The following is an 18784-nucleotide window of genomic DNA, read 5'->3' on the forward strand; positions in this document are numbered from 1 at the left end:
GTATATAGGTCCATTCTTGTGTATTTTATTCCTCGTGTTATTTACTATATTATTTTTTCTTTTTAAACTCTGCATCGTTGGAAAGGTTCATAGCAAGCATTTAACTGTAAAGTCTACACTAGTTGTATTTGGCTAAATGTGATACATACAATTTTGATTTGTGTGCATGAAACGAAATGCATAATGCCGCACACCCCAAAGAAAAGCTGACCCCTCAGACATTCTCTAATTCACATCTAGTAGGCTATGCCAAGTATGTCATTGATGAATAGACAGCATCATAATAGCTCGGGGGTGTTGACAGAGAAAAGAGACATTTCTGACAACCAAAAAACAACCTCCCCACAAGGCTATGGGCAGGGTCCTCAGCTGGCATCGGTCCAATACCCCCCGCCAAGCCTTGCCTGCAGCCACATACCAATATGGGACAACAAAGAATAAATTACATCATCATCTGCTGCCACAAAGCACACTGAAAACAGCCAATTAGCACCATGGTTTGCGTATTCAACCAGATGATGAACCAGGCCCACATTATCATATAAAAACACTAGTGTGTGAAATGTGTTGATCTGCTCTGCTTTGTAACCCTCAAATGAGGAAGTTCTGCAGAGCCGTGAGTTTGTTTTGTCTGGTGTGAGAATGGTCCCAACAACAAGGCGACATCATTAGAGGTAGGGGAGTGGGCCAATGAAGGGAATGGGGAGAGAGAGGGAGGGAACGTGTGTGTACAAGAAAAGAAAAAGAGAAAGAGAGAGAGTAAGTAGTGTGTGTGTGTCTAGAGAGTGAGGGGGGGTGGGGGAGGGGCAAGCAGGGACCTCAGGGAAGCCACTCTGAAAGGTTCCAGGGACAATGGAGCCTCCGTTCACACGGCAACAGCAAAGTGCTCCCATGCATGCCTCCCCTCCCCCTCCCCCCTTTAACATCCCCTGAAAAGAGGACACTCCACTCAGAAAGGAAGAGCGGAGAGAAAGAGTGAGAGAGGGGGAAGAGAGAGACATGGAAAAACAGTAAATAGAGAAAGTGGGAGAGAGCGAGGGAAGGGAATACCTAGTCAGTTGCACAACAATGCATTCAACTGAAATGTGTCTTCTGCATTTAACCCAACCCCTCTGAATTAGAGAGGTGTGGGGGGCTGCCTTAATCAATGTCCACGGCACCCTGAGAGCAGTTGTTGTTGAGGGTTGCTGGAGGGCAGAGAGGCAGATTTTTCCACCTTGCCGGATCTGGGATTCAAACCAGCGTCCTTTCGATTACTGGCCCAACACTCTTAACCGGTAGGCTACCTGCCGAAAGTTAGGGAGGTGGGGAGAGAGTGAGGGGGGAGAGAGTGAGGTGGAGAAAGAAACTGCAGGAAGTCATTGAGTAGTCCTAATAGAAACACCCAGGACTATCTCTGCCATGCACATACACACATGTAATACCCTCTTAGCTATACTATTAGCAGTAGCCTCTCAGATGTACCATTAGCCGTACATTAGCCATCTCCAGAGCTCAGAGAGCTGAGGGCCTTTGAACTTCACTAGAGAGACATCCTGACTGCTGCCACCAGGAGGATGTGCTTCCTGTCTCCCTAAAGACCCTCCACACAGACACACATTTTACTATGGACACCGAAATTCTATTAAGGTCGGAGCAGGGAAACATTATAAATGTATGAGTCAGGTACAGCTTCTTGCTTTGAAGGAGGCTAGAGAGCTTGTGGTGAGGTCATAAATATTGCAAGATATGTAAAAATGACGTAAAAACTCCTACTCCGACATGGCTGGATCTTCATTTTTTCGACAATATACAATATGGCTATTCTCCCTAATAGCCTATATCTTTGTGAATAAAAACTGTCTGTTAATTATAAATTCGGGGGTTTGAGCCCTGAATTTTGATTGGCTGAAAGCCATGGTATATCAGACTATATAGCAGGGGTATGACAAAATGTTTAGTTTTACTGCTCTAATTACATTGGTAACCGGTTTATATTAGCAATAAGAGTCCTCAGGGGTTTGTGATATATAGCCAATATACCACGGCTAAGGGCTGTACCAGGCACTCCGCGTTGCGTCTTAACTAAGAACAGCCCTTAGCCGTGGCATATTGGCCACATCCTCGGGCCTTATTGCTTAATTATCGCAAGTAACCCTTATAACTGGCGTGTCACTGCCTAAATCCATCGAATAATGTAGTCTAATTCACATTGTAGGCTAGTTAATCTCTCTTGCTTTCAGTAAAGTGTGAGTGAGCAACAAAAGCAGCCGTCTGTGTGCTGGCTGCAGTCAGTGCACACACAACATAGCCTACACATGACATGCACACAGTACTGATGGCAAGCACGATCAAAGTTCCCGCACCGTCGCTTCCCGATACCGATTCTATTTTCCTTCCGCCACAGATTGTTACAATATTTTAAAGCCGGACACTTTCTAAATCAAATGCCGTTTGTACGTTTTAGTGAACAATAATCAAGCGGTTCCGAGCAAGGCGGTTGCCAAATGGAGTGTGCAGTAATAGTCAAGAGTTGAATTGAAAGAATCGGGCCTTGGACACAGAACCCCCTTGTGCTTTATCATTATCTTCTACTGGGGTCCACTAGTGGTGGCCGGCCGCTACGTCCAGTTAGTGGTCGACTTTGTAGTTTAGCAATTTGGATTAACGCAATTTACCATATAAAAAAAATACTCAATTAAGGCCAAATATAAACAGTTTGGTGAGTAACATTCCGATTATTATCATGACATATAAAAGCATAGTAAAAACCCTCACCAGCAGTCAGAAATGTAATAGATTTAAGTCCGTCCGCATGTCCCGTTAGATACTCCTGCTGATCGCGCTGCCATCCTGTGTCCCTGGCGGTCTGGCCACTCCAAACAATCCACCGCGGGGGCGGGACCCACCGGCAGCCTCGGCCTATCAGCATTCAGCAACAGGGTTTTAATGTTTAGTGGGTGTTCCCATTGTCCAATAGTAGCCCTTGAAAACGTATGAGTGACATTGAGGTTTCCCGTTTGACATCTCGTTGGGCATAGAAAAGGCAGGGTCTCTGCTCTGGAGGCTACCCAGGGCTTACTATTTTATGCAATCCAGTCCCCACACAGGGTTAACGTTAAAGGCTTGAAATAAACATATTTTGGGGATGAGGACTTGACCTAGCCTAGTTTGAAATGGCCTAATAACAAGGGGTTAGGGTGTTTATAAAGGTGTTTTTGGGAGCAAATTAAACTTGGTGGTGGCTGGTTTAATGATAGCACTAGACTGGTTCCATTCTAGCAGCTTTAGTAACTGACAGATGAATGCATATTTTAGGGTAACACAAGTGTTACACTGGGCAAAGGGAGCAGACTAGAGTGAGAGTGTGAATGTGAGAAAGACAAAAAGATAGAGGGTAGTAAACGAGGGCAGTGAACGAGTAAAGACAGACCTCAGAGAGAAAAAGTAGGATGGACTGGGATTGTTCCATTATTGAAGACACGGTTCTATTCCTGGAAGAGAACATAGGTTCTTTTTCCGTTTTCCAGGTTAACACAGAGACAAAAGAAGAGAAACTCCCAACTCCAATGTTAACATTTCCACTTTTTATTGTCAGGATACTTGCTTCATGTAAAATATTTAAATACAATACATGTTCCATATGCCGTCCTCCACACGATTGGTTGGTTTTGTCATTATGAAGTTCTAAGGTTCTGCTCACAGCAATTAAAAACAGCTTCTCTCTCTCAGCCCAACGGAAGCTGCTTCACCACTTCCTTTTTTTAATACAGTCAGTGAAAACCAAACCAAGGAAAACAGATTCAATTATAAACTACTAATATCGGGTATTTTTTTATTTTTTGTTTTTGTCTCCATTACGCCCCCAACAAGAGCTGTGGATGGGGCACAAACTCCCAGCATGCTCCTGTCAGCAGCTCAGTTCGGTCCCCAGCGAAGACGCCCTCGGAAGGGAGGACAGACAGACAAGAATAAAGACCGACAGGAGGACAGAGACAGAAGGACAGAGGGGCATGTACTCTGTCAATGCTGGCAGTCACATAGCAGCTTTAGTCTGATCGAAGCTTCAACAGGAAGAGGGGATCTGTCTGGAAAGGGGGAGAGCTTTGGTGGAGGTGGTGAGAAGGAAAGGAGGGAGTGGGTAACACCCTGGGTGGCCTTCACTGCAAATGAAGCCATCTTCTGTTTGCTTGTCATGTTGTGGCTTTTGTTAAGTACCAGTTCTGAAGGTTAACTTTATAATGCTCATAGACACAGCAACAAAGAGCGGAGAGAACGAGGGAAGAACCAACTGACAGCATCCGTTCTTCTCCATCGTCATCTAGTTTTGCGGTTTAGTCTCCATGTGTTGCTCATGGTTGAAGTTATGTTATTTTCAGGATGGGCTCATTGTATTTCATACTGGGCTAACGGACTACTGCAGTGAGGGTGGACCGGTGGGTTAAATGTGGGGGGAGGGGTGGGTATTGCCATGGACACACCCACCTCCCCCAGTACATTCTCCCTAGTGGGCCAGGTGAGGGCTGGGTCAGGGGTCAGTAGCGGTGGGTCTGGTGTGAGTACTGCGGGGGCTGCTGGGAGGTAGAGGAGTATCCAATGCTGTTTTGGGGCAGTGATGTGCTTGGTCCGGGGTTCTGGTAGGCAGCATGTGGATTGGAGCGCTGAGAGAGAGATAAGATAACTAAAATCAGACTATTTACAATTTGGTATGATTTGGTGGGATAGCATGATTTTGCTGATTTCTGTGTTATCAATATAGTATTGCTATGCTATATAGTAACTGCTTTGTATGCATGCATGTATGTGTGAGACTACCCTACCTGGTAGTCTGAGGTCATAATGAGGCCACTTGAGGTAGTGACGGGCGGGACCACTCGCACCTTCTTTAGGGGCGGGCCCTGGGCGTGGCTGTTGTCAGGGTTACCAGTGTGCCCCGCCCCATTGGTGTGGTTGTTCCCCTGCTGCTGGTTCTTCTGGAATATTAAAAGACACCCAAGGCTTCATCAACCACACATTAGCACACACTGAAAATACACTCAAAATGTTCCCTTTAAACCTTTACTCTGTTGATAAAAAATACACACATAAACACACTTATAAATGTAACATATATTTTGACCGAAATGTAAACATAAGAGGCACACACATTTCTGACTTTCTCTGCCTTATCTTCTGGTTCCTCCTCTGTCAGGAACTCCCTCTTGGGGTATGGGATCTGGCAGCCTGCAAACACACTGACACAAACACACCACTTATCTTACAGGGTATAGCACCACATCTCTCCAGACATGGAGTAACATGTTATACATGTTGTAATACATTTGTTATAATGCAATATATGTAGTAAGGGGTTTTGTTGTATTACATGTAGTAATAATGTGTTAGTTGTTTTAATATATACTGAACAAAAATATAAGACGCAACATGCAACTATTTCAACGATTTTACTGAGTTACAGTTCAAATAAGTAAATCAGTCGATTGAAAAATTCATTAGGTCCTAATCTATGGATTTCACATGACTGGGCAGGGAAGCTGCCATGGGTGGGCCTGGGAGGGCATAGGCCCACGCACTTGGGAGCCAGGCCCAGCCAATCAGAATGAGTTTCTCCACAAAAGGCCTTAATTACAGACAGAAATACTCCTCAGTTCCATCAGCTGTCAGGGCGGCTAGTCTCAGACAACTACCGACCCGTAGCGCTCACGTCTATAGCCATGAAGTGCGTTGAAAGGCTGGTCATGGCTCACAACATTATCCCAGAAACCCTAGACCCACTCCAATTTGCATACCACCCAAACAGATCCACAGATGATGCAATCTCTATTGCAGTCAACACTGCCCTTTCACACCTGGACAAAAGGAATACCTACGTGAGAATGCTGTTCATTGACTACAGCTCAGCGTTCAACACTAAAGTGCTCTCAAAGCTCATCACTAAGCAAAGGTTCCTGGGACTAAACACCTCCCTCTGCAACTGGATCCTGGACTTCCTGATGGGCCGCCCCCAGATGGTGAGGGTAGGTAACAACACATCTGCCATGACAGCCTATAGGGAGGTGGTCAGGGACCTGGCCGGGTGATGCCAGAATAACAACCTATCCCTCAACGTAACCAAGACTAAGGAGATGATTGTGGACTACAGGAAAAGGAGGACCGAGCACGCCCCCATTCTCATCAACGGGGCTGTAGTGGAGCAGGTTGAGAGCTTCAAGTTCCTTGGTGTCCACATCACCAACTAACTAATGGTCCAAGCACATCAAGACAGTCGTGAAGAGGGCACGACAAAACCTATTCCCCCTCAAGAGACTGAAAAATTTGGCATGGGTCCTCAGATCCTCAAAAGGTTCTACAGCTGCAACATCGAGAGCATCCTGACTGGTTGCCTCCCTGCTACCGCACGGCAAGCGGTAACAGAGCGCCAAGTCTAAAAGGTTTCTAAACAGCCTTGACCCCAAGCTATAAGACTCCAGAACAGGAAATCAAATAGCTACCCGGACTATTTTCATTGTGCCTCCCCCCTGCTCCTTTTACACTGTTGCTACTCTGTTTTATCACCTATGCATAGTCACTTTAACTATACCTACATGTACATATTACCTCAATTAGCCTGACTAACCGGTGCCTGTATATAGTCTCGCTACTGTTATTTTCAATGTTTTATTTATTTACTTTCTCTTGTTCACCTAATACGTTTTTACGTAAAAATTGCACTGATGGTTAGGGCTTGAAAGTAAGCATTTCACTGTAAAGTCTACGCCTGTTGTATTCGGCGCACATGACAAATAAACTTTGATTTGATATCAACATTGAACTCTTTGGCCTGAATGCCAAGCATCACATCTGGAGGAAACCTGGCACCATTCCTACGGTGAAGCATGGTGGTGGCAGCATCATGCTGTGGAGATGTTTTTCAGCATCAGGGACTGGGAGACTAGTCAGGATCGAGGGAAAGATGAACAGAGCAAAGTACAGAGAGATCCTTGATGAAAACCTGCTCCAGAGCTCTCAGGACCACAGACTGTGGTGAAGGTTCACTTTCCAACAGGACAACGATCGTAAGCACACAGCAAAGCACGAGTGGCTTCGGGACAAGTCTCTGAATGTCCTTGAGTGGCCCAGCCAGAGCCCGGGCTTAAACCCGATCAAACATCTCTGGAGAGACCTGAAAATAGCTGTACAGTAACGCTCCCATCCAACCTGACAGAGATTGAGGGGATCTGCAGAGAAGAATGGGAGAAACTCCCCAAATACAGGTGTACCAAGCTTGTAGTGTCACACCCACTAAGATTTGAGGCTGTAATTGCTGCCAAATGTGCTTCAACAAAGTACTGAGTAAAGGGTATGAATACTTATGTAAACGTGAAAATGTCTAAAAACCTGTTTTTGCGTTGTCATTATGGGGTACTGCGTGTAGATTGATGAGGCAAATTTTTCAAAATCAATTTTAGAATAAGGCTGTAACGTAACAAATGTGGAAAAAGTCAAGGGGTTTGATTACTTTCCCGAATGCACTGTACATGTGTTACAGGTGTTGTAATAAATATGTTCTAAAGTTGTATTAGGGCCCTGACTCACTCCGAGGTGGGCAGAGGTTCCTCCAGGAAGTAAGGGTCCTGCATGGCCTGCTCAGACGTGATCCTGCGGATCGGGTCCATGGTCAGCAGCTTCTGGAGCTGCACACACAAACGTTAGAGCATGAGTAAAACAGAGGGAACGTTTATACAACGTCAGACTGAACAATGCTACGTAACAACAACGTTCAGGCAATTTTAGACTGAGAAAACTAATTTCAACTCACCAAGTGGAATGCTTTGCTGTCTGGTTTGACTTTGTGTTTCTCCATGTATTTTATAAGGCTGCAGTTTGTATACCTGTGATATACAAACATATTTCAGTTTGTATACCTGTGATACCAGACCACATCATTTCAGTTTGGATGAAAAGACAAATCTATTATTAAAATGCTAAAAATGATCTTGTTCAGAGCTGGCAGAAAGCATGCAGGCAGTCAGAAAGCCACTCACGTGTTCCTCCTGAAGTCTTTCATCAGGGTGGAGTGCTCCGGCATCTTCTTGATGTCTTCCCAGTCCTTCTCTAAGGATTACATCATCAGACTGTCAGTGAGTGCTTCTCTGAGGATTACATCATCAGACTGTCAGTGAGTGCTTCTCTGAGGATTACATCATCAGACTGTCAGTGAGTGCTTCTCTGAGGATTACATCATCAGACTGTCAGTGAGTGCTTCTCTGAGGATTACATCATCAGACTGTCAGTGAGTGCTTCTCTGAGGATTACATCATCAGACTGTCAGTGAGTGCTTGTACAGAACAGACAGATTGCTTTGGGCTCATACAAGTCAGGCCAGAATAGAACTGTGCCTAGTCATGGTTTAATTACACTCTTGTTCTTCAGTATTATATATATATATATATATATATATATATATATATAACTATTTGCCAGGCAGGTTCATAATACACACGTCGAAAATATGTTCGAAATCTGTCTTGCCTACCACTTTCTAAAACGACATGCTGTGTACTAATAGTGCTACATACTATTGAGAACGTACTGTTTCGTAAAAACATATGCAGGAAGCAACAAATACAAACATACTAGGTTGATCCATGCTGAGAAGACATAATCTAACACTCAATCGTGCTTGTTCCCCGACATTCGTTCATTTTGGTAGAGCGCATTCCCTATGATTATCAGATGATTATCAGATGATTATGAAAAAGACGCAAGTCTGAAAAGACGATTCTCTTCCTCAATAGTGTGCAGCGAATTGTACTTTATGAAAAGACAAAATGAATATAACATCCCGGCATTTAAAGTTGTACACATACTGTTATATTTTTGCATAGCCAAAAAGCCTACTATTTAGAACGCAAATATGTGTTTTCAGATGGAACAAGGTTAATAATTTAACACATACTGTACGAGTGACCATTTCAATGCACATAGGCATGTCCTGATAAGTTATGAGAGTCCCAAGCACTCACGGACAACCCTCTTTATCCAGAGCCAGTTTAAGTATTCTTTGGCCTCTACATGCTGGTTTTGTGGCCTGTGTGTGGTGGTTCTAAAGGAGGAGAGGCCCTGCCCCAGCCCAGCTCTCTCACCAGCGGGGAAGCCCATGACGTTGAAGATGCGGTCCAGCTGATCGTGGTGGTAGGGGTTACTGGTCTTGATGTCCTCTTGGCGACAGTGGAAGATGGGCTCAGATGTCAACAGCTCGGCAAAGATGCAGCCAATCGCCCAGATGTCTGACAGATGCACAGGGTGGATTAGAGATATCAGGGCTCTACAGTGCTACCATTGTGGTTTCATATGATCCTAAATATTTTTATTTTGGCCACCAGTGCCCCTAGAATTTTTTATTTTTTTTAGTAATTGCTGGCAAATCATCAATACATCGAATATTTCTCAATCTGCGCCTAAATTTATTTGTGCTCCTACATTTTTCAACTTAGGAGCACGTGCTCCTTGTAAAATATGACAGTGTAGAGCCCTGGATATCACACTGTGTTCTAAACCACGCCCACACACAGACACCCACTTGAACATGCTTGCACACACACAACAGTAATTATCCTAGGATGGTGGCAGGATAGCTCAGAAGTTCAGCTCTTGGTACACAGCACACACACCCACCCACCCCGTGGCCATTCTCACCGATGGCTTTGGTGTAGTGCCTGGCACCTAGCAGTAGCTCTGGTGCCCTGTACCAGAAGGTGACCACCACAGGGTCCAGATCTGCTAACGGCTTCAGTGGGGAGTTAAAGAGGCGGGCAAAGCCCATGTCCGCTGTACAGCAACACACAAGAAAGAAATAAGCCACATAATATGATAATGTAGTATAACGCTCAAATAGTGTGTAATAGCCAGTCTATGTAGACATAAAGCAGTATGCTGAAAAAAAATAAACACTCCATCGTACCGATCTTTACTCGACCCCTCTCCGGCCCCTCCCCCATCACTAGGATGTTTGCAGGTTTCTGGGGAAAACAGATTAACGATTAACGGTTAATATCACCCAAATATTTACTTCCATTATCCTAATACCCACACTGATACACATTAAACGAGAGTAATTAAGATTCGTTTGGCCGCGTTATGCTGAGTAACATATGAATGGTTCAGGTAGTGTCAATGCTGTCCTCTGGTGGCGTAACAATGAAACTCACATCTCGGAGAGAAGCAGGCCAGGCACCTCCATTTCCTCCACCAGGGCAACCATACAGTGCTCAGCCACTGTACCATTTCCTGCATCCCTCTATTCCTCCCTCCCCCCCCACCCCCCCGCCATTTCCTCCCCTATTCTCCCTTCCTCATCCCCCACTTTCACCAGGTCTCTGTAGGAAACAGTTAGCGTGCAGGTAATGGATGCCCACTCTCCCTCCAAGTGCCCTTCTCCTCCCTCACCCTCACACAAAGGCCTTTCTCATTTGGGCAAAAGTCTGTTCTCCCGTCCGCTCTCCTCCGTGACCCAGAAACTGATAAGTGGTCGAGGAGAGTGTCAATTAGTTAGTAGGTGAATGGAGGAGTGTCCTCTCCTCTTCGATAGCCTCCTTTCATCGAGGATAGTCATGTGTATCCCACCGGAGTCATTCACAGAAGAGTTTTTATATTTGACACACCCCCTTTGAAGCAGTTGTTGCTTACGAGGAGAAAAGCAGGCAAACATTTAAAATGTATATGCTACTTATCCTTTTATCTATAAAATGTCTTGCAGAACGAGCTACATTTATTTCATCACTTTACATTTATTTTGGGATTCCACCCCTGTAAAGGTAATTTGCCTGATAACGCACAAATGGAGAGAATCTAATTTAATACAAGCACTTTTCCGTTCACGTTCCCTCTGCCTCTCAATTACCTTTGACATATTTCAAAAGGAGACGAGAGACGGAGGAGAGAGGACGCAGGAGTTGAGCAAATCCAATTGAGAAAAGGCCCAGGTCTCTGTGTAGGACCCAGTTGGCATGCAGGAAAAGGATGCACTCTCTTTCCTTCCCTCCCTCCCTACCCTCTCCTTCCTTCCCTCCCTCCCTCTCCTCTCCCCCTGTCCCTTACCAGGTCTCTGTGTAGGACCCAGTTGGCGTGTAAGTAATGGATGCCGTCCAGGATCTGGTAGAGCAGAGACTTGACCATCCCCCTGGGCAGTTGCAGGGGCTTCTTGTTAGCCTTGGACGCCCTGTGAAACTTTATGATGTGCTGTGGAGAGAGGGAGCATCATTAGTGTGTGTTGTCAATGTCTGTGTCAATGGATTTAAACAAGTGTGGAGGTAAAATATTCAAATGTTTATATAAAAAAAGTGTGTTTATGTAAAAACAAATGTGTACGTGTGTGTGTGTGTGTGTGTGTGTGTGTGTGTGTGTGTGTGTATATGTTTATAGTGTGGATGGATGTATCAGATACAAAATCTGTGAGAGTATCATGCAAATCATTCTGTTACTTTTAGATTACTTTCCCCTTAAAGAGGCATTAGAAGACAAAAACGAATATTGCCAATTGAACAACATCTATTGCAGGATAAATCAATGTTAAAGTTTACATAGCTGACCATAAATAAATGTTACAATTTACTTTATGGGTTGGTTATGTAGGCTTCTTCTAACCCCTTGCTTTCTACTACAGATAATATGGTTAGGCTTAATCTTTACATTAAAAAATACAATTTTAAAAAAGTGTCAGATTTCCAGTCATTGCAAATAATGTAATAAACCTTGATTTTCAACAATAGGACTTATAATTATAAATTATCTAAATTGTTTGACCTGAGCATAACCCAAAACAGAACAACTTATTAGCTTACTTTGTTGTTTATGAATTTGTCGTCATGGAGGACTGATTGGGCTCATTGCTTCGAGTTGGAAAAAAATGCTGCTCTCATTGAAATGTTGATATCTATATCATTTGCAGAGGTTTAAGTCTATCAAAAGTGTGTACATTAGAACATGTGTCCATTAGGCCTATGTTTTTTTTTTATCCTCACAAATTAGATTGAGCAATAAAAGCCCCACTCGTGGTCTTCTTAAAGTAAACCGGTTTCTGACAGTATGGAGCACAACACCAGAGTAGTTTAGAAGGGAGGAACTCCCTCTCATTTTCCCCATAAGCACTAAGCAGCTGTTGCATATTTTCACTGGCTGTTCACTGGTTGCAAAAACAGATTGATAGACAGCTTATTCTTCAATTCAACCATTATTGAGTAAAAAAAAAATGTGAACAGCCATCCACAATCCATGAGGCACAAATAGCTAAATGAGAGGGCAGCAGTGTGATTCATATCAATGCTCTATGTAGATATCAACACTAATGATATCTGTATGGCCCTTACCTCCAAGCTTTTATTCAAGTTGGATAATGTTTGGATGTCGACAGCAGTTGCACCATCAGAAGACATAGCATGGACTGTAGCCTACAAAAGCCTATTCCTGCTCTTTTCCCACAATCTATCAAGTGCAATTGGAGAGTCATCATAGTGGTCAGACCTTAAATTTGCCAATTTTTTCAATGCTGATTTAAATGCCACTGAGAAAACAGAAAGGTGTCAATGATTTTTTTTGCACAAACATTTTCAAAGTAATCCTAGAATTAATCATTTCGTTTTTCAAAAGTATCTGTAATCTGATTACTATAGTTTTGCTGGTAACGTAACTGATTACAGTTGGTTTATTTTTTATCCGTTACTCCCCGTGTGTGTGTGTGTGTGTGTGTGTGTGTGTGTGTGTGTGTGTGTGTGTGTATTACCCAGAGATCATGCTCAGCATAGTCGAAGAGCAGCCAGACTTTGCGGTCTGCGTGTGACAGGAACACCTTCTGCAGTGAGATCACATTAGGATGCTTCAGCTCCCGCAGTAACTAGAAGAAGAAACATTCATTCACACAGACATTATGGGATGTCTGCTCTTGAACTAAACAACACACTTACTGCAATCTCTCTGCAGGCCGACATGGAGATGCCAGTGCCTTCAATCTGCTTGAGGGCGTAGTCCTTATCATCCTTCCTGAAGACAGAAAAATATACAGCATCAACCCAAGTTCACTACAGTTCCCATGGGGCCTTGTTACACTGAGACATGGAGGCCAGCTGGCAGTTGGTGGTACATGAGTGGCTGAGAGGAGGGCAAAATGCTTACATTTCCTCCAGATTTATGTCATATAATCAAGCTCACCCCCATACCCCAATACAGTAGAGGGGAAACAGACTATGGCAGCTGGCAAGGGACACAAAGTTAGGTTAGCCCCTCACTAGTACAAACCCCTCCACCCGGCCCAAATCATCTCATAAACTGCTCTTTGTGCCTCCCCGGGCCATGTTGAACTCCAGGAGAACAAATTAGGGTATGAAAGGCTCGTAAAAAGCAGTCTCCTACAATAAACACAAACATCTTTGAACACTTAGGGCTGGTTAAAACACGGTTCCAGCCACCAGTCAGTCTGGCCATGTTTTAGACCAACTGCTTGGTGGGTCTGATTTGTGTCCTGAGGGTTTAGGTTCAACAACAAAGCCCAGTTACAGTAAAGGATCTGGGCTGGATTAAACAAAACATGGATGATCTGGACTCCACTTGGGTTTCGACTGGATTGGATGGGGTTGGACTAGGATAGGGCCAGGAGGACTGGACAAGACCACCAGTCTAGGATGGGGCTAGAGCACCAGACTAGGATGGGACCAGGAGGCCTGAACTAGACCACCAGACTAGGATGGGGCCAGGAGGCCTGAACTAGACCACCAGTCTAGGATGGGACTAGATCACCAGACTAGGATGGGGCCAGGAGGCCTGAACTAGACCACCAGACTAGGATGGGACCAGGAGGACTGGACTGGACCACCAGTCTAGGATGGGACTAGACCACCAGTCTAGGATGGGGCTAAACCACCAGACTAGGATGGGGCCAGGAGGCCTGAACTAGACCACCAGTCTAGGATGGGGCTAGACCACCAGACTAGGATGGGGCCAGGAGGCCTGAACTAGACCATCAGTCTAGGATGGGGCCAGGAGGACTGGACTAGACCACCAGTCTAGGATGGGGCTAAACCACCAGACTAGGATGGGGCCAGGAGGACTGGACTAGACCATCAGTCTAGGATGGGGCTAGAGCACCAGACTAGGATGGCGCCAGGAGTAATGAACTAGACCACCAGACTAGGATGGGGCTAGACCACCAGACTAGGATGGGGCCAGGAGTAATGAACTAGACCACCAGTCTAGGATGGGGCCAGGAGGACTGGACTAGACCATCAGTCTAGGATGGGGCTAGAGCACCAGACTAGGATTGGGCCAGGAGTAATGAACTAGACCACCAGTCTAGGATGGGGCCAGACCACCAGACTAGGACGGGGCCAGGAGGCTTGGACTAGACCATCAGTCTAGGATGGGGCCAGACCACCAGACAAGGATGGGACTAGACCACCAGACAAGGAGGGGGCCAGGAGTAATGAACTAGACCACCAGTCTAGGATGGGGCTAGACCACCAGACTAGGACGGGGCCAGGAGGCTTGGACTAGACCATCAGTCTAGGATGGGGCTAGAGCACCAGACAAGGACGGGGCCAGGAGGACTGGACTAGACCACCAGACTAGGATGGGGCTAGAGCACCAGACAAGGACGGGGCCAGGAGGACTGGACTAGACCACCAGTCTAGGATGGGGCCAGGAGGACTGGACCACCAGACAAGGACGGGGCCAGGAGGACTGGACTAGACCATCAGTCTAGGATGGGGCCAGACCACCAGACTAGGATGGGCTAGAGCACCAGACAAGGACGGGGCCAGGAGGACTGGACTAGACCACCAGACTAGGATGGGACCAGACCACCAGACTAGGATGGGCTAGAGCACCAGACAAGGATGGGGCCAGGAGGCTTGGACTAGACCATCAGTCTAGGATGGGGCTAGAGCACCAGACAAGGACGGGGCCAGGAGGACTGGACTAGACCACCAGTCTAGGATGGGGCCAGGAGGACTGGACTAGACCACCAGACTAGGACGGGGCCAGGAGGCTTGGACTAGACCATCAGTCTAGGATGGGGCTAGAGCACCAGACAAGGACGGGGCCAGGAGGACTGGACTAGACCACCAGACTAGGATGGGGCTAGAGCACCAGACTAGGATGGGGCCAGGAGGCCTGAACTAGACCACCAGACTAGGATGGGGCTAGAGCACCAGACTAGGATGGGGCCAGGAGGCCTGAACTAGACCACCAGACTAGGATGGGGCTAGAGCACCAGACTAGGATAGGGCCAGGAGGACTGGACTAGACCACCAGACTAGGACGGGGCCAGGAGGCTTGGACTAGACCATCAGTCTAGGATGGGGCTAGAGCACCAGACAAGGACGGGGCCAGGAGGACTGGACTAGACCACCAGACTAGGATGGGGCTAGAGCACCAGACTAGGATGGGGCCAGGAGGCCTGAACTAGACCACCAGACTAGGATGGGGCTAGAGCACCAGACTAGGATGGGGCCAGGAGGCCTGAACTAGACCACCAGACTAGGATGGGGCTAGAGCACCAGACTAGGATTGGGCCAGGAGGACTGGACTAGACCACCAGACTAGGACGGGGCTAGAGCACCAGACTAGGATGGGGCTGGACTGGGACAGAAGGGGAAGGACAGGGTGTCTGCAGTCTGAAATTAGCTCTTTGCCTTCATGGCCTCTGTATAAAATACCTTTATTGTAATAGCATAAACCTAACCAGTCCTTTCACTGGTAATAATTTATGAAGGGAGCAAGAAGAGAACAATAAACTTAAGATAATGGGAAAACTGGAATAAACATTGTCTGGCTGAAATGGCTAAATGCTTGGATACATCTGCAGTGGTTTGTGTCTCAGCCACGGACACTAACATGTTTAGGCTAAAATGTTCAATGCAATAAAAATATATTTTTTTGTGTCAAACTAGGCCTATGCAATAAAGTTAAAAGCCCAAGGTAATTAAACCACAATAGCAAAACAAACTCATTTGGGGATTGCTCAAAAACCATATATTCTAGTATTTTGAATAATAATTGGACATTACCATTTAGCCTATGAATTGCACGACAATGGTTCTCAGCATTGGTCTACATAAATTAGTCTAGCATATTATTATTATTTTTTACAAGTATCTTTAGTTGAAGAGAAAAAGTAATCGAGACATGTATAGAATAACATTGTGTGCAAGTTTTACAGTGCTTTTACTCCATTTTGAAATAGCGGCCAGAGAATTGGTGAGATTGCATAAACTCCAAAGTTAATAAGCTGTAGCCTAGTTTTACAGTAAGGAAAATAACACCCATCATCTCACTTCTTATTGGCAGAGACCTTCATAATCATAACATCCTGCAGCCTCAAATAATTAGACCACAGTAAAACACTTATATCAACAGAAATAACCCTTTTACTTGGTCAAAAGATAATAGCATAGTAGTGATGCACGATATCGGAATTGGCCGATATTAGCTAAAAATGCCGGCATCGCGGCCCGCGGTCTAGTTTAACGCTGAAGTGCAAAACCGATGTGCATACGTCTAACGTAGGTAGATGACGTAATGACGCCACGAAAAATACAGCGCTAAACAGAACAAAAGCAGAAAAATACTAAGCGCACACTTCCAACAACTAAACAAGTTCAAGTTGAGCAGTCATTTGAAAGACTAAGAACATTTCAGAGAGACAACTCAAAGGCGAAATCCATTAACGCCAAGATAATATAATTCATTATACTACTTGGTATGGGCGTCACGACTGACATTTGGACCAGCGATGGCAGCCCCATGAGCATGCGGAGTCTGACAGCACAGTGGGTCGACGAGGATTTCGTACTGAGGAATGCCGTATTGCATGCTCAAGAATGTGCTGGTTCTCATACCGCTGCTGCCATTTCAATAGCATCTGAGAACACGAACACACTCTTAGCACGATTTGAACAACTGACTGGAGAAATAAGCTAACCCTCTGTCATGGCACTAAAACGCCTGCTCAACAAAACTGAAGACAGACCGTGGGGTTAAAACTTACAGTACTCAAGTCGGTGAACATGCGATTCGGTGGTATTCTCTCTGAGCCTCTTTACCGTGTCGCCACCATACTCAATGCTAGGTACAAGGACCGCTACTTCGATGCAGACAATACACAGGGTGTACGTGAAATGTTAGAGTACAGCTGGACAGGATGGAAACGGACACAGTGATAGTGGACCAAGGAAGAGAGGCCACGTACACACAGAGCTGAAACTTCACTGCTTGACATGTATGATGAAATCCTGGCCTGGTTGAAAATGATTAGAGGGGGTGAGATTCCTCCATACAATGTAAAGTGCTTTAAGCATCTGGTGAAAAAAACTGCTTTATGTAAACCCATTTATGTATTGCGTAGCCAGGACGAACCAGATCCAGACACCTCAAACCCGCCAGAACAAACATTCCCTGCGCGCGACTGCACCTGCCCCTGACTTGCTTGGCTGCGTCTGTAATAGGTTATCACACAAAGGCTGGCCTACTTCACTCAGTTTGATCATATTACTGCGAAAATATTACATTTCGAAATGCAAAAAAATGACACGGCATAATTTGATACAAAAATATCCTCATTATTCTGTTTAGAGCTTAACTTGCTTGATGACTGCAATACCCCACATAAAATGTTGTTACAACACCCCCCGTTCTGTTCCGTTCAATCTGCGAGCGCAGGCGTCCTTTTAAAACTATACATGATTTGCAATGCATCATGCTAGCATACTAACTACAATACAGCAAGGTTAGCTGGTGGATTTAGCGAACACATTGCCCAGCTTTTAGTTACTGAAAGTTGTGGCTGCTTCGCGTGATGCATTGTTTTCTACATTATTTGCCCTTTGTGCTGTTGTCTGTGCCCAATAATGTTTGTACCGTGTTTTGTGCTGCTACCATGTTATGTTGTTTTAGGTCTCTTGTCGTGTTGTGTTTTAATTTTATTGTTGATCCCAGTTCCCGTCCCCGCAGGAGGCCTTTTGGTAGGCCGTCATTGTAAATACGAACTTGTTCTTAACTGACTTGTCTGGTTAAATAAAATAAAGTGCTGGGCCACTGTCAGTGCTCAAATCAGCTTTGTCATGGAACTCGAGCCCCTGTTCTCCAAGTACTATGACGTACTGAGTTTATTCAGTTGGTTCTTTAAAATGTTCCCCGTACTACGAGTTACAAATAGGTGTAACGGAGAGGGGGCCTTATACAGGAGCAACCAAGACAAACCGAGTTATATTGGGAGACTCGTGGACCTGAGGGCCTTCTTACTGGCTCTCATTATCAAACTCACCCATCTTTTCTCTTTGCTTTGTATACATGACCGTAGGTGCCTCTTCCCACTTTGCATCCCTCGTATTCAAACAGGTCCTCGACACGTTCTCTCTCTCCGGTCAGCATCACTTTGAAATCGTAGTCCATTCTCTCTGTTGTTTATGTCAATTATTTTCTTCTTCCTTTTAAAGCGCCGCTTGGGAGGCAACTTACTTCACAACCCCAGTTAGAATTTGTTGTTGCCTTCCCCCGCGTCGCTCTCTCCTCAGCCCTGTTTCCACATGTAATGGCTAGCTTTATGTTTACCAGAGAAGACGCAGGTTTCTTATCCGCGACGAAGAGCCAGGTATGGGCAGTAAAACTAGCTTCCCCGTTCTCTTGTATTATCTTGCTACTGCGTTTCTCCAGCCGGTATCACACTCTGGAGAACTGAAAAACCACGCACGGCACTGTCGTAAAATGTCGTTATTGCACAGAAATGGACGGGAGCTATATGTTTAGAACACCACGTGGATTTTAACTCTTTGTAACG

The 18784-nt window shown here is 45.3% G+C and overlaps 2 protein-coding genes across 6 annotated transcripts in view; both read right to left on the reverse strand.

Moving 5' to 3' along the window:
• The window catches only part of wasf3b (WASP family member 3b), a 30764-nt gene extending 27898 nt beyond the window's left edge, over nt 1-2866 (reverse strand). The window contains exons 1-2 of one of the 4 annotated variants that reach the window (XM_055881935.1): nt 2758-2866; nt 1051-1286 (exon numbers count right to left, since the gene is read on the reverse strand). The gene's annotated coding sequence lies outside the window, so the exon portion shown is untranslated. Of the gene's footprint in view, nt 1-1050; nt 1349-2757 lie in introns of all 4 variants that reach the window. The other 3 variants (XM_055881937.1, XM_055881936.1, XM_055881938.1) reach the window with 3 other exon arrangements.
• Nucleotides 2867-3551: 685 nt separating this feature from the next.
• cdk8 (cyclin dependent kinase 8) lies at nt 3552-18718 on the reverse strand. Of its 2 annotated transcripts, XM_055881952.1 has the most exons (13): nt 18272-18718; nt 12921-12996; nt 12740-12850; nt 11059-11199; nt 9923-9980; nt 9658-9789; nt 9105-9248; nt 8004-8073; nt 7778-7850; nt 7555-7652; nt 5126-5213; nt 4800-4952; nt 3552-4640 (listed from the first exon to the last, which is right to left on the reverse strand). In XM_055881952.1, exons 1-13 carry the CDS (start codon nt 18397-18399, stop codon nt 4515-4517), a joined length of 1398 nt encoding a protein of 465 aa, XP_055737927.1. In that variant the 5' UTR covers nt 18400-18718; the 3' UTR covers nt 3552-4514. The 2 variants fall into 2 exon arrangements, with proteins under 2 accessions (XP_055737927.1, XP_055737928.1); XM_055881953.1 differs by lacking the exons at nt 11059-11199; nt 12740-12850; nt 12921-12996; nt 18272-18718 and adding an exon at nt 10941-10961.
• Between the last annotated feature and the right edge of the window lie 66 nt (nt 18719-18784).

This window comes from Salvelinus fontinalis, chromosome 25 (genome assembly GCF_029448725.1).
Source record: "Salvelinus fontinalis isolate EN_2023a chromosome 25, ASM2944872v1, whole genome shotgun sequence".
In the NCBI taxonomy this organism is placed as follows: domain Eukaryota; kingdom Metazoa; phylum Chordata; class Actinopteri; order Salmoniformes; family Salmonidae; genus Salvelinus; species Salvelinus fontinalis.

Excerpts from the sequence above, each read along its gene's own strand:
- cdk8 (XM_055881952.1), bottom strand. The coding sequence starts at position 18,399 with ATGGACTACGATTTCAAAGTGATGCTGACCGGAGAGAGAGAACGTGTC. Across the intron at positions 9,981-11,058 it reads GGGTCCTACACAGAGACCTG|AAACCTGCAAACATCCTAGT; the intron begins GTAAGGGACAGG and ends TGTTTTCCCCAG. Across the intron at positions 7,851-8,003 it reads AAAGACTTCAGGAGGAACAC|GTATACAAACTGCAGCCTTA; the intron begins GTGAGTGGCTTT and ends TGTATATCACAG.